Source organism: Acinonyx jubatus, chromosome C1 (assembly GCF_027475565.1).
Source record: "Acinonyx jubatus isolate Ajub_Pintada_27869175 chromosome C1, VMU_Ajub_asm_v1.0, whole genome shotgun sequence".
Taxonomy (NCBI): domain Eukaryota; kingdom Metazoa; phylum Chordata; class Mammalia; order Carnivora; family Felidae; genus Acinonyx; species Acinonyx jubatus.
In genome coordinates, this window is record NC_069381.1 from 52,797,257 (window position 1) to 52,813,593 (window position 16,337).

A 16,337-nucleotide genomic window follows, 5' to 3' on the forward strand; every position below is an offset into this window, starting at 1 on the left:
AGGGAGAGAGAGAGAGAGAGAGAGAGAGAGAGAGAGAGAGAGAGAGAGAGAGAGAGAAACTCCACTCCACTCCACACTGTGCTTGGAGCCCCACTCGGGGCTCAATCTCATGAGCCCATAGGATCATGACCTGAGTTGACATCAAGAGTCAGGTGCTTAACCATCCAGGGACCCTAATAGCTGTTAATACTTTATTTTTCTAAGAGCATGTGTGTGTATATACATATATGCATTTCTTTTAAAAATGTTTTGAACAAAATTGGTACCATTCTGTAGATAGTTTAATATTCTCCTTTTTTCCATTTACAAAGCATTTTTCCATATTACTAAAAAAAATAACAATTTGTTTATATAGTATTTTACTACTCAGGTGAATTGTGATGAATTTTTCCTCTTCTCCTATTATTGTAGGTTGGGGTAATTTTCAGTGATTTTACTCTGTAAATTCTGTTCGGGTACATTCTCATGCACAGACCACTGGCTTCATCTCTGTTTCTGGAAAACAGCACTAAGTTCCCAAATAGAGGTATATACAAATATTTTCAAGGCTTTTAGCACGTGTTGCCAAACTGCTATCTAAAAGGTGTAACAAGAAGGCAAGTTACCCCAGCTATAAAAGAGTGACCATCTGTTCTCAACCCTATCACCAGATTCGTTCCCAACACCGAGTGTTATGTCACCCTCTTGACAGAGTATTTGCCACATTTAAGGCAAAGCGTGGTATTTCCCTGGTGCTGACTACCTTCGCCCCACGAGTGCCCGCCTCAACTGCCTGTGCTCTCCACGTGCTGTTGGCCATGACTTCCCCAACACAAACATGTTTATTTTGGCAGCGCTCCTACTTCCCCTGCCAAAAGCGGCCTGCTTGTCTAGATCATGTCCTCAAGTGATACCAAAAAAGAGGAAGTGAGATTGAACACCCCTTCCTCTGTCCGGAGTCACTTGGGTGTGCCTGACACCGTAACGGGGACTGCCACTGTGGGCACAGCCACCAGCCTGACAGGCTCCTGAAGTGCAAAGCGGGGTTTCCTGGAGACTTCTTCCCAGAAGGCTCCCCCAACTCAGCGGAGAGGCTGCACAGGGCCCTTGGGAGGAAATGCTAACATTCACCCATCTTGTTTTCCTTCAAATCCACTAACTTTTGTGAACTAAGTATTTATGCTAAAATGTCTTTGGGAGAGCAGCAAATCCTGAAAAGTAGATACACATTGGCAAGACCAAAGAAAGGCTCCAGAACGTACCAGTATAACTCAAAAACCAACATGGATAATGCCAATGTCAGCAAGAGGGATTTCTGGCTGAAGTAAGAAAGAAAATCATCAGATTTTCTCCTTGGGACAGGAGCTCTGCAAGCATGTGCTGCCTAACTGTCCTCAGCAAAGTCTGCCTCTTATCACTGGATCCAAACAGAATTGCCTCCAGAGCAAACTTACCATTTTTTTATTGTCCTGCTTATTGATGCTGACCACACACTCCTTTATTACAATGTGAGTGATTTCAGGGAAGTAAGAAAAATTGTTCCACTCTTCCCGGATTTTGTTTTTCTCCTCATCCTTCTTGTGTTTATTTTCCAGCTTTTTCCATTTCAGTTTGTTTTTTTCCTTTTCAACAGGAACAACCTGATAAGATGCATTAAAGTGCCAGAGTTAAGTTGCTTTCTCATTTCCTATTGGCAAAAAAGGTCAACGCTTCTGGAAAACTAAAACAGAGGCTACATTCAAGGAGAAGAAAGCCAGCCTGCCTGGATCTACACAGGAATTAGAACAGGTGGCACATGTGGGCTTAGGATGGCAGTTTAGTGTCCCATCAGGGAATCTTGGGATTTTATACCTGGCAGGGACCTTAATGAGCACTCTGACTAAACTCTTTAAATCATCTCTATTGTACCAGTCAAGTCAGAAAGGGAAATAACTGCCCACTAGACAGGCATCCACCCTCAGGTCCTATCACTTCCGGACTGATGGATATTTCAACACAGGCAGAGAACATGTTCTTCCCAAATGTGGCTGCACAGAACATGAGCTTTCTCCTTTTAGAATCTAACACAGATTATTTTTAACATTCTAACAATATCCAAGATGAAACTTTCAAAAGAAGATATGAATCCCATGCTTGAATAATCTGCCAGTTATTAACTAGTTAGGTCATCAATTTGAGCCTCCAGTTCCCCGTCCATAGAACAGATCTTATATTTCACCAGGTTCTTTGAGGATTAGTTCTCATTAACAGTGTATCTACTATATAAAAAGCACTTGGTTAAGTTTTAGGCATTGTTATTTTAGCATGAATAAACCAGGAGAAAATAAAAATAGCCTTGGCTTTAACATTATTATTGATAATTATAACGATGATGATGGCAGCTATAATAGTTTTCAAACATTTATTACATGCTGGGCTTTGTGCTGACTGACATTCAGTTCTCTCAACAGCTCCATGAGGCAGATACATTAAGTACCTCCATTTTACAGATGACTAATATGTAGCTGATATAGGGGAAGGAACGCCCAAAGCTACAGAACTACAAATAGTGGAGCTAGGACCTGAACCAGGACTATTTAGGTTTAAAACCCATGCTTTTAAACCACTCTGCCCCCTTGCCTCATCCAACAAACACTTAAAAAAGCAGCTTTAAATCGCAAAATCAATTACCCTATCTCACAGAGCCAGAAGTCTAAATTCAACTCTTGGCACTATCGTTTATTAGTTAGTTATGACCTTGGGCAAGTTTCTTAACTTCTCTGGGCCTCTTTGTGTTCATCTATAGAATAGAGACAACGATAGGACTCCCCTCAAGGCTTTCTTCTTCTTCTGTTTTTTTTCGTTTTTTTTTTTTTTAAGGAATAAATGAGTAATGCTTAGATGTAAAATGTAAAATGCTTAAATGTAAAATGAGTAATGCTTAGATGTAAGATGTAAAATGCTTAAATGTAAAATGCTTAGAAAAGTACTTAGTACATGGTAAGTGCTCAATAAATATCTGCCATTATTATTAATATTATATATGCTATTGTTACATTTCTCTATTTCCCTACAGAACTCAATACATATTTATTTAGGATAAATAAATATTCGTGAAGACAATAAAAGATGAATGATACATGGTCTCTAACCTGAAGACACTTGTCTGACAGGGGTGATGGACATGCAAATGGGTAATCCCAACAGGATAAACAGAATAGGTATGTGACACAGGATGGTCTCTTCCACCAGCCACCTATCACCACTTACATTTGGTTTCTGTCTCCACTGGATTCCAAGATTTCCAGTTACCATCACTTCATAGAGAATGTTTCCACTGTCATCTGGATGAAACCAATTCATCTCATTTTCTGACGAAATCAGTAACATGGAAGTCTCAAATATTTCAGCACCATAATGTTTTGTCAAAGTCTCCAAGGTCGCCAGGTATTTCACCTTCAGGTCATGAGTAGATACACTGCTGTCACAGATGGTCTTGTTGTTAAATTCCTTTAGGAAATCCTTGAAAACGTTATTTATCCGCATCCTGGTGAGAAGATTCCTCTGCCTGATGGACTTATTCAATGTTTCTGGGATATATCGCTTGTAGCTAAAACAAAGTAGGAAAATATGTATGTCATGCACAGGCCAGCATAGAATAGTACAGAAACCAACCTAGTCTGGAAATCTTCCTTCCATGTGCTGCCCCATAGGAAAGGAGGACCTGCTCCCAGAGGGTCTTAGATGGAGTAAGCACTAGGCTGAAAATCATAAGGAGATGGAGGTGAACAGGGACTGAAAGAGAAAGAAAAGCACATGTTCACAGACTGTACTGAGATGGGAATTCCTACAAGTATCATCCAATATTCTGGGTTGCAAAGGGGGGCAGCAAAATTGACTTATCTGTGTTTTTGCTTGCCAGCGTCACTGTTCCTGTGCACGTTAAGTACTCACATGAACAGTTATTAAGATTCAGCATCAGTTAGAAGGTGGTGTGAGAGGAGGCAAGAGTGATTATAGATGCTCTGTAGGCTCTACTTTTAGGTTTTATAATTTTTCTATAAAGATCACATATTGCTTTTACAAGAAATGGGAAAAACACATAAAATCCAATTAAATATAAAAGACCTCGTGTCTGCCATGTGGAAGTGTCCCAGAAGAATTAAATGGATTGGCAAGGAAACCGATCAATTACTTATGCAGGTGCTAATAGGAAAGTATCTATGACTAACAAGAGTCTTGACAAACTGACAGACTGCTGGAAGGAGCCGGTTTTAAGAACAGTATGAACACCCATGAAAGAAAGAACAAACTGGAAACCAAACCAGTGGAGAGACCAGTCTGCCTAATACTCTCAGGCCTGAGACAGCATCTGGCCCTGGGTAATCCCTGCTGCACGAATGGTTTCATGACAGTGGAAAATTGTAAAGTTTAGAATTTATCCCCAACAGATATTGTGACATTTCAGATTAATGTAATAGAGAGGAAGGTCAGAGGAGAGCTGTCATTTTTTACCTTTGTCTCATGAAAAAGTAAAGAGGAGGTACCCGGAGCAAAAGTCACGGAAAAAAGAGAAAGCAGCAGTACAGCATGTATCTAACCAGCCCTGCATCACTGAGAGGCAGCCCGGCACCTGCTCCAGACTCTGCTCAAGGGCGAGATACAAGAAGAAAGCTTATGGGAAGGTGCATGCTGCCTATCTCAAATAAAAGAGCTATATTAACTTGTTCTTCAAAATGAATCTGTCTTCTTTTACGACATTCACAGCAACTCCTTGGTAAATACATACATACAAATATTATACAGATAGGTAGAAATTATGCAGTTTGACGACACCTTCACAAAGACTTGATCATGAATGCTATTTTAAATAAATGCCATTTTCTTGAGGTACTATCCTTCACATCAGATAAACAGCTCTCTAGTGAACTCCAGTTCAGGCTGTGGATGACAGTAGCTGCCTGTAGAACACCACTCAGAAGGATTTCAGGACAGCTCTGGCACAAAAGGAAAAAACGCCGTGACAGATGGCAATGCCCACCACGGGAAGAGAGGCAAAGGGCAGGCATGTGGGCCACCAATTTGATTGGTATCGCTCATCCAGAACTTTCACTGGAGTGCAAATTTCTGAGGTCATGAGCCCATGTTCAAAATCAAGACACGATTGTAATTGTGTTACCTTTTATAAATGTTCTAAAAAAGATCTAGGCGCTGCAGAGAGCAGGGGTCAGCCAAAAACTGGCAGGGGTTAAACTGAGATGTCAGGGAACGTATAAAAATAACACTATCCCCACGATCAACTCTTCAGCCAGCAGGAAGATTTACCTGATGTCCTTGGGCAGTTCTGGCAATTGCATCTTCTTCATCATGGCGTAGTGGGAGATGGCCAGGACAGCCATTCCCAGACACTCGTTCTCAATATCGTGTCCATCCTGCTCGGTCTTGGGGTCTCGAATGGGAGCCAGGCATTTGACCAAATCATATTGTCCCTTAGGAGCAGAAGTGAAAAGAAATGAACCACCAGATTTTCTGTGTCTCTAGTCTTAAGAGAAAGGTTCCCCACACAGGGAGGTGCCACCCAGAAAAGTAGCGATGACACGAACGAGGTTTATAGATTCTCTGGCACCAAAGCTCCTTCTCAAAAGTTGGGCATGAGGGGGCTCAGGAAATGTTCTCCCCAGGAATAAATTTCATTTATTTAACAAATGTTTACCGGGCACCATGCGAGCTGCTGATGAATAGCACAAACACGTGGAGCCCTTTCGCAGGACTTATCCTATAAATGACCGTGGCCGGCAGCACGTTCTGGGCTTGGACAGCACCAGGGCAAGGGAGGGTGACACCTGGCTGGGGTTGGCTCATTAATTCCACAGACATAGATTGAGACATCCTAGCCTAGGCACTGGCTGTATAACTGACAGCACATCACACCTCATTCTGATGGTGAGTTAGAGAAAGGGCAAGTGAACCATTGCCACAAAGGAGTTTTTCGACACCTGCTGGTTAAGTTTCTAGTAGTGAAATATATCACCAAAATATACCCCCTCCCGTTGGAAGTGCACAGCATTCCAAGACCCAGTGAGGGCTTCAAAAACAAAAAAACTAAAGAGCAGTCCCCGTCTTCTACAGAGTGCAAGTACACCACCTGTCTTGTACAGAGTAATGATGATGTCAGTGCTACCTCCCCTTTGTGAAACCCTAGCCCCAGTGCCAGACTGTGGGCTAGGTTCCCTTTATTTACTGTTTCATTCAATCCTCTCAACAACCCTATGACGTAGGTGCTGACATCATCCATCACCTCTACCTAACAGATGAGGAATGTAAGGCACCCAAAACTACATCACTGCACTCACCCATGTGGTAATTATTGATTACTGGGAACCAATTATGGGCCAGATATTATTCTAGGGGCCAAGGGTATACATAGCAGTAAGCCAAACTGTGTTCCTGACCTCAGGGAGATTCCATGTTGAGAAGAAAGAATAAACAAACAGGAATATAGAACATCAGTATAGTTATAGTTATAAAGAATAGTTCTTTAATACAGATAGAACTTTAATATATAGTTATTTAATATAGTTCTTTAATATAGAACTATATAATATAATATAGTTATAAAGAACAAAGTCTAGTGGAAAGACAGAATGCCGTGGGAGCTGGGACCCAGGAAGTGGTGGGGGAAAGTCAAACCTAGATGTGACTCCAGGGCTATGGTTCATCAACACTGTGCTGCAGCCACTCAACTTTACTAATGTCAAGCACACTGAAATCTTTAGCCTTTCTCTCGATGGAACAGAGGTAGTGTGAAACCTAGGGGTGCTGTTTCCACATAAGTGAGACACTCACTTTCTCTGAAGGGACTTTAGTTTAGGGGTTTCTGGATGGAGGGTTCTCACTGCGGCTGTTTTTCTTTCCCAGATAGGATTTATTTCTCTCAGGTAAGAACAGGACACCGTCAACCTCCACAAACTACTAAGGACCAATAAGAATCATTTCTGCCGGCAACGTGTGAAGAAGCAGAACAAAATCTGAAACTATTTTGATTGGCTGTGATTGTCTGTAAATATCACGGTACAACCACCTCAAGTAACTCATTCCTGAACCTCTGAGAGGTCAGATTCTAATGCAATACTTATTCTTGAAGTATGGTGCGCTATTCCTTTGAATATATAAAGCTGGGAGGTTGAATAAAAAACGATTGATCTGAAAATGGCCAGTTTTCTGGCCAGAAACTAAAGCTGTGCAATGGAATATAACTGGGACATAAAAATCACACGTGAAAGTATATCTTAAAGAAATAGAACACATCTATAAACACTTCTATACACTCACTTCCTACCTGAAATCTCTCCATAGGCATCTCCAAATGAGAATGCCTCATTCCCAACCCTTCTCCAACCTGCTCCTCCCTGCCTTCTCTACTTAGGGAACGACTCCATTATCTATCAAACAAGGCCCAAAATGGAAACCACACAATCACCTTTGATACTTCGGATTCTCTCCCCTTGCGCAGCCAACTGATCAGCAAATCCTATCAATTCTCCCTCCAGAATTAATTGTAGGTCCCCCATTTTTCTCCAAACTCTACTGCCACCACCACTAAGCCAAACCAGCATCTTGTCTCACGTGGACCAACGTGGCACATGATCTGCTCCTCGCTAGCCCCACCAGTAACACTCCTTCCCATCACCCTCCTCTCCTCCAGCCACACTGACTCTCCTCTCAGCTCCCACCTGCCTCACAGTCTTCCCACATTCTGTTCCCTCTCTATCAGATGCTTTCAACCAGGGAGATTTTGCCCCATAGGGGAGATCTGGCAATGTCTGGAGACAGTTTTGATTGTCACAATTGGTGGGATGGCATCTAATGAGTGGAGGCCAGGAATGTGGGTAAATGTCATACAACACACAGGGCAGTCCCTCAGAGCAAAAAACCATCCAGCCCAAAATGTCAGTAGTGCTGTTGAGAAACTGCTCTAACGGAGAAGAAATATTTTCCCCTCTCCTTTCTTAGAACTGCAGACTCCTTCTTCTTCCAGATTCATAGAAGTGTCACCTCCTTAGAGACCTTCTCCCATCACACTATTTAAATCAGACTTTCCCAATCAAACCTCCTCTCTATATTCTCTATCACAAAAGCTTTCTCCTTCATAGCACTTCTGACCATTCTTATGTGTTCCATATGTATCATTTTACTTGTTTTCTGTTTGCCCAGCTTGATTTTGTATCTGCTGCTTGCAGAGACCACATCTGTCTTGTTCACCATAGTATCTGCAGTGCCTCAGCAAAGAGTACACAGGAGTAAATATTTGTTGAATGAATGAATGATTATGAAGCCATTAAAACAGCACAGATTTATATTTTTAACTGACATCTGAAAGATCATCAATAGAATGGACAAAAAAGCAGTTTACAAAAATGATAGGGTATTTTCAAAAAACTACACGGTACACAATATATACCTGCATGGTAACATCAGGAAGCAGATCACCAAAAACGCTGGTTATCTCTGGGGAATGCAATTCAGGAACTCTAACTTCTCTTCTGGCTTTTATCTAGTGTCTAATCTTCCCACCCCACTACCGCTGTGACTCAGAGCGGCCACCTCCTGCCTTCCCAAACGTTACTCTGACTGCTGAGATGTCCCCATTCACCCCACTGAACTACACCCTCCCTCACCTGCAGCTTCCCTCTGCTCACTCCACGGGAGGCACTGCAGATGAGAAGTGAAATGATAGGAGGTAGGGGAAAAAGAAAGGAACAGGGAAGAAGCGATGCCTCGAAAATCCCCAAGTGGGACAACCAGCCCCTTGGGACGCCGAACTGCTGCCTCTCCCCTCCTCGTTCTGGGCAAGTCCTAGGGCAGCCATAAGACAGAGCAGAGCAGGAGAGGAGGCCATAAAACATCCTAGCCACCAATGAGTCCAACCACACCAGGCAGTCTGAACCTGTGATGCCTCAGCCATCCCGGGCCCTCCAGCTTCTCCCGGGCCCAGACTTCTCACCTGAGCAAACAGATACTCCAGGGAGCTGGCGTCAAGGAGAGGGGTTGCATCTGGAACTTTTTTTTTCTCGTAGCCATTTTTCTGCTTCTTCGGAGAATGTCGCCATACAGACTGCTCATTATCATTGGTCCCATGCCAGTTGGTGAAATAGAACCTAGAAGGCAGGAAGATAAGTGTCAATTTGGGGAAGGGGACATTCGAATGCATGGGAGAGGTGTCCTTGTTGTACCCAGAGTGCTCAATGCCGGAGGCTAAATTTCCCTGGAAAGCAAGCGTTTGCTTGCTTTTCCGCTGTATAGCACGTCACTGGTTAGAAGGTCCTTTTAGAAGGTCCTTTTTCTTTTCGCTCTTACAAGCACTCTGTGAACAGCATCCTGCCAGAACCTGTCTGTGACTCAAGGAGATAAACTGACTTTCCACTACGTCTTCCTAAATAGGAAAACATGCTGACTAGATGCAAGAGCTGGCCCAGCAACTCCCTTTACCTTTAATAATGCTATCCTGCCTTGAATCCAAGACCTATTTAATTGACATTTTAACATTTCTATTCAAGAAGATGTAGTTTCGTTGTCTAATCAAGATGCACAGTTAATGTGGCAGTGCTTCCTATTTCCCAGACTGCTGTTATTTAATTGATGGCTATTCTTACAATGAATAGAGTTACAAATAGAAGAAATACATGAGCACTACTTACAAGCGGCAGCTTGCAGTGCTGTGAATAAAATTAATAAGCACTTTATGCCATTTAATCCTTACAGCAACTGCTCAAGGTAGGTTTCACTGTTCCTATTTTACAGCCAAGGAAAACAGAGGTTCCAAAAGGTGAGGTGAACTGACCCCAAGCCGCTTCTCTTAACTACTACATGCCTCTGCCACCTGTAGGGGAAATGCAGTGAGTTCTTGAGTGTGTGAAAGTGACTGAGCCAAGCTGGCGCAGGCCATCTATAGGTTACAGATTCAACTGGTACCTGGGTCTTTCTCCCTTGACGTGCCCGTGTGCTGGCAAAACCACCGTGGCATAAAGAAGCAACAAATAAAATTTCCTCCCAAAAAAGTGCTGCCACTAAACTCAGACATCTGTCACTGAGCTGTATTTGCAATGCCTACACGTGGCAGGCCCTTTTGCCAGGCTGGGATTCAAAGGGCCTGGTCTCCATACTCTTGTGAGTTCCTGGTCTATATGTCTACATGGCAGCCAGTCAAATCCAACAATAACAATAAAGAAACATACAAGGGGCATGTCTCATAAGTGGGACTAGAATGTGACTTTCATGGAGCCCAGTTTTTCCTTCCTTCATAAAAAAATATTAAAAGTTGTATTTTACAACCACGTTGATATAAAGATAAATATAATCCAGCTTGGATTTTTTTTTTCTGGTTTTAATGAAATTAAAACACTTTTTTGAGTCTTTAAAAATATTATGAGCCCTAGGCACTGTGCCCAATAGATAAGATGTCCCTGGACATAAGGGAGTCTTTGATGAGGTGCCAAACAAGGGAAAAACCATCCTCTACTGCCAGGGGAAGGGAGAAAGGGTTGGGAAGGGAAGGTGGGGCCAGAATAAATAAATGCCAGGCTTTAGAGCCTGGACCAGACAGAGCAGGCAGAGGAGAAGGCAAGGCAAGATCACGTCAGGCAGGATGCCCTGGAAGAAAGCCCCAAGGAAGATGGACTGAAATGACAGAGACCAAATCAGATGCCTATGGCAATAGTCTGGACAACGCTATGAGCTCTGTGGAGGCAGATGCCTCAGTGGTCTTGCTCAGCACTGAATCTCCGGGCATATAACAGTTGCTTAACACATCACTGTCAGATGCATAAACAAGAAATGAATGAACAAATTCAGGGAGTAGCAATTAACATGGTGAGGGAAGGATGGATACAGAAGTTAGTATAAAAGTAAAATCAGTATTTTAGAACTTTCAGGGATTCTATACACCTCATCTTCCCTATGACTTATGAAAGTGACTGAGAATTTGACTGTGGGTTTTGGTAGCTCTCACTCACACACAGAAAGAACACATATCCAGGAGCCCACGTGCAGCATAAACCACAGCTGTGGGATTGTCCTCTCACTCTCCTATGTGAGAGGCGATCAGGTTCCCACAGCTATCTGCTGATGAAGAGGCTGGCACTTCTATCCCTAGACTGAAGAATCTACTTTTCAAGGACAGACGGAGCACAGGATGGGAGGACTCAGCCAGGATCAGCGATCCAAGATAGGCAAGAAGTAAGGGTGAACTGGCTCTACCAACTGAGCAAATACAGGAAAATCTGACATTGGGGCAGAAAAAAAATTGACAAGGACACAGCCAATTCCTCTGGCTACTGAGTCAAGTCCAAAATGGAGAGTTCTCATCATTCACACAATAACCAGATATCTACTAGAAGTTTTCGGGATCTGTCTAGAAGGAGACAGGTGAAAAGGCAACGAACAGGACAATGAAGACAGTAACTAAGGGCTTGCGAACACTTACCCTGTGCCAGGTACTCTTTATACAAACAAACAAAGCAGGGCTCTCCCCGAAGGGCAGGCCGACAGGTACATTCCTTTTGGTAGTGGAGGAAGGCGGTGAGAAGATGAGAATTATGTGCAACATGGAAGGGTACCTGGGAAAAGTAAAAGAGTCTCTAGGATGCAGGAGGTTGTTTGAAAGAGAAGCAATGAAGACAGATTTTCCCTGAACCGGTCCAAGGCATGGTCCTCTTCTGCCACATCCCACTGAGTCTCTATGAGAAAGAGTCCTTGGACCTGGTAAATCAAGGGCCCAACATACTCCCTTTGGGCAAAACACAATCTCCAGTCGGGTCTGAACAAAAACATTCTTCCAGGCTGTTATCTGAGCCCTGTGAGACCAGCTTCAGTTTGGAAATCTTTTGGCAAGATGTTCAGACAAGATAAGGCCGAGGAGATCAAACTACCTTGCGGCTCCATCACTTCCGTAAAGGTTGAAAGGAGCCTAAAACAAGGCTGGATCTCTAGAAATTGCCCATAGTCAAAGGCTGACAGCTTTCTATTTAATAAAATGACAAAACAAAAAACAAAAGCCTTTAAATCAGTGACTACCAAAATCAACACCTTCCTAATTTTACCCTAATAAGACAAAAGTAGAAGGTACACTGAAGACAGACACTCTACGTTTTTAAAATTCAAGTATAATTAACATACAGTGTTCTGTTAGTTTCAGGTGTACAATGATTCAACAATTCTGTAACATTCCTGGAAGAAAATACAGGCAGTAACCTCTTGGACATCGGCCACAGAAACCTTTTTCTACTTTAGCAAGGCAAACAAAAACAAATTTAACTATTGAGACTACACCAAAATAAAAGGCTTTTGCACAGGGAAGGAAAACCCTCAACAGAACAAAAAGACAACCTACCAAATGGGAGAATATAATTGCAAATGATATATCCAATAAGGGATTAAGATCCAAAATAAAGAATTTACAGAAATAACCAAAAAACAAATAACTCAATTAAAAACTGGGCAGAAGACATGAAAAGACATTTTTCCAAGAAGAAATACAGATGGCCGACAGACACATGGAAAGATGCTCTACGTTCCTTTTTAAAATTAATCATCAAGATGTTCATCAAACTGGGGCCACACACAAATTCCTAGGATTGGAACATGCTAATGGGAAAAAATAAAGAATGGCATAAATAAATATAGTATGATAGCTGTGTAGATTCCTTTTCAGAATGGCATGGAGGAATGACAGAGGAAGGAAGAGGGAGGGGGAGAGAGGTAGACAGACCTATCAAGGAGATACGACTTCCTTGCAAGTCTTTGAGAAAATTATATTACAGATGACTGCATATTCTAAGTTTATGTTTAGATATTATACACAAGGAATTCTCCTTAGGTTTCTACAGAACTCTACTAACAGATAGTGAAATTCATTTGAATGAAAAAGGAAATATTCTTTTTCATAAAAAAGAATATGCTTATCTTATACTAAGACACATTATAAAATAATAACCATTAAAAATCATGATCTAAAAACAGAATCTTATAATTGAAGCACAGAGTGTTTCCCAAAATAGAGCTGGGATTCCACTGAAATAGTCGCTAACATTTGTTTTCATATGACACCTTCTACAGTGGTGAGATTAGGAGGTTTCAAAGTTTTTGTAGGTTGCTGTAATGCAAATGTTTTAGCTTAGGGTGGGATCTTTTTTTCCAAGTTCAAAGAGCCTGTGGTAACAAAGCACAGGCTCCTTCAACATCCTGTTGAAGCTCGATGTCAGGTACAAAGTCAAGGTGCCAAAAATGAAGTAGTTGTGCACTTCCTGGCAGCTAACAGAACAGGGAAGAGGCAAAGACAGCCCCTAATAGTGAGGTATTCGCACAATCCACAAAGACAAGTGCCTCAAGGAGGGTTCTGGGGCGGACGAGAGGATTCACTAGGTGTGTGACTTTGTGTAACTCACTTCTCCACTGTGGACATCAGTTAGCCCCTAAACAATGAACAATAGTTGAACTAGGTAAATTCAGGTCTTATCCAAGTCCCAAGTTCTACCATTCCAAATTCTGAGCCAAGTAGACAAACCTAGAGGGAAAGAACTAGAATTCGGTGACATGCCCCCTTCCTAGACTGTCGGCTGCAAATAACACGTTTCAATGCTGGTTCACACAGACAACCCCCAGGCCACAGAAAGCAAGATTACACTTTGAAAAACAATCCAAATATAGTCAGAAGGCTCAGTTGGGTGGGGTGAATGTTTCCCTAAATCTGGGGCGAGAAATCTCACATGGTACACACCTCTCCTCTTAAGGTGAGACCTTGGGTGAGTACAAAAAGAAAAAAATAGTCAGCCCTAGAATGATTATCAAAGAAAGCAGATCTGGTTCAACTGCTGCTGAGAAAAACATCCAGACCATTCTGGAATGTTAGCAACTCCACCAACTTCCCGAAGAAGCAGCATCTAAGCTACCATGGAGAGGCTCTGAGATCCCCGAGGGTGTTTCCAGCAGGTCCCTACGTTCCATCAGCAACTGAGCCAATCTGCCGGTTTCATCACATCTATGTAAGTCAAGATCCTTTTCAAAAAGTATTCACCCTGTTTATAAGCTCCTTTGCTAAAAGCACACTCAGTTGTGCTTAACTAGTATCTAACAAACATTTTCAATTCTAGGTAACAGAGCAAAAATGTTTATAAACTCAAGACACTACAGTGAAGTAGTGCCTATGACACCTTGGGAGACTATGTGACATTTAAGGAAGTCTACAATACAAGAGAAAAGGCAATACCCATCAGAAGAAAAATGAGAGTCCCACCCACTAGGCAAAAATTCTCAGGGAGTCAATCAAAACATCTACCCCTTGAGAGCAACAGCAACCTGGAATTTATAGGGAACCACTTCAGGCAGTGCTTCTCAAACTCCTTAGCTGCAACTCTTAAGAAGAAATATTTTATTGTATCATGAGCTGGTATATACACTTGCATATCTCAAACAGAAGTTTTAAAACAATATTCTTGGGATATGTATATATACTGATATTACTTATTCTTGCCTGTTTCTTTTTTCAAAAACATTCTGGTCACAACTCATGAAATTAAACTCATAACCATGACTCATCACTTGAAAACCTCTGCCATAGTACACTAATTCTTTTCAAAATACCCTCTGCATCATAACGATTTCTTTTCTACAATGTGGCAAAGTGATCAAATTCATCTTGAATTGCATTCCAAATACTGAAGAAGTCCTTTCTCATACCAAGCAAATATAAAACTTACCAATTACAAAATGACTACAAATCTTCTTAGTAAGTGACTCAGGCCTCCAAGCTAACTGTCATCCTCCCCCTGCAAGAGGAAGCCAAGCAGGCGCCCATACCTCATCCGGTAGTGGAGCCGGAGTGATGTCTTGTCGTCAACTGTGATCGTGCGATTCGGAGCGTACCAAAGCTTGGTGTTCTCATCATACAGGGCAAAAAGGTTGTGACACAGAGGAGAGATACCTGGGGAAAAGTAAAACACGTATCAGAAAATTAAAGATAGATACATTAGGCCATCTGCTTCCAAAGCATGATATACACAAAGACAAGAAATTCTCTTATCCAAAGAATCTAGGTCACATTTTGTAACCTCTTAGGGTAAATATGACTTCCAACCATATTCAGTCAGGCAGTTTTAATCATGATAATTAACAACTATGGCTCCCCAGGAATATATACTATAGCTCCTGACAAACCAGATTAAAAACATTTTACAACAAAAGTCTAACAATGTTTCTCATCACGGTGTCTATGACAGTCTTAACAAATCCTACTTAAAAGAAAAAATACGCGAGCCGAGAGGTTCCCAGATCCCACCTGAAGCGCACCTTGCTAATCACAGTCAGAAACATCCTTGGAGTTCGGGAAACCCCCAATCCGTCTCCTACAGAAAATGTTTAAACAATTCTAACATTGTGATTATGTATTACATGCAAAGGCGTTCCTGGCAGTAGCACACAAAATCATGTGTTGGAATAAATAACCAAAGTGATTTTTGTCAGTGATAAAAATCTGTTACCATTAATAGATACACCTTGTAAGTACTCTGTATAGTTATCATATTTTTTATTAGTAGCCAACTCACAAGAAGATATATGCTTAACATAAGTAGTTCAATAGTGCTCCCTTGCCTCCCTGCCCCACCAACTGCCTCCTTTGACACAAGAAGAACTAGAGAGATAAAGGAGGTTATAAAGCCAGGAAAGCACCTTTCCACTCACTTCTGAGCCCATAATTAAAATTACACAGACCTGTAATCTAAAAGCATGGGGGAAGCAGAGAAGGTGATTGCAAATAATTACTACTGATACTTTGATCTGTGACCAGGTCTCAAACTAAGATACAGGCAACCTAACCAAAAAATATATGAAAATATGAGGTAATAGGAGTTTCCCAAATCAGATATCTGGAGCACAACTGACACTGACAGGGATCTTCCCAGGCTCGGCCCGTCCAGGCACGAACTCTCTCCAATGCACACACAGAGTGAAAAACAGACAGATGCCTCGGCATGCTGACATCTCGCTGAACTCCTTGATTCCTGCCTCTCAAGATATCTGGGGTAACCCCTCCAGAGGTTATTCCTCCTTGTAACAGAGAAGAGGGAGTAAACTTCAAAGGGCATCATCTCTTGGGAACAAGAGCAAATAAGTTTTAGATCCAGGACTGTTAGGACTATGTTTTGGGTATACTATAGTTTCCCATCCGTGAATTGGCCTTTGTGGGCTGGCCTGGAAGCCGAGACTTTCTTTATACATACTCATACTTGAATGGGCACTGACACATACATAGTGAAGCACAACTTATTTGTGATCATGAATCTGTGTGTATTCTATCACAGGTCTGATTCTAAAATTTTAGTACT

General features: G+C 41.9%; 1 protein-coding gene across 1 annotated transcript in view; it reads right to left on the minus strand.

Annotated features, from left to right (window-relative positions):
- Nucleotides 1–16,337, minus strand: part of JAK1 (Janus kinase 1) — a 127,632-nt gene that overhangs the window by 28,394 nt on the left and 82,901 nt on the right. Inside the window, exons 4-8 of the mRNA XM_027058982.2 lie at nucleotides 14,812–14,935; nucleotides 8,963–9,116; nucleotides 5,284–5,447; nucleotides 3,229–3,568; nucleotides 1,434–1,619 (exon numbers count right to left, since the gene is read on the minus strand). Of these exons, the coding sequence (XP_026914783.1) occupies nucleotides 1,434–1,619; nucleotides 3,229–3,568; nucleotides 5,284–5,447; nucleotides 8,963–9,116; nucleotides 14,812–14,935 (968 nt within the window). The remainder of the gene's footprint in view (nucleotides 1–1,433; nucleotides 1,620–3,228; nucleotides 3,569–5,283; nucleotides 5,448–8,962; nucleotides 9,117–14,811; nucleotides 14,936–16,337) is intronic.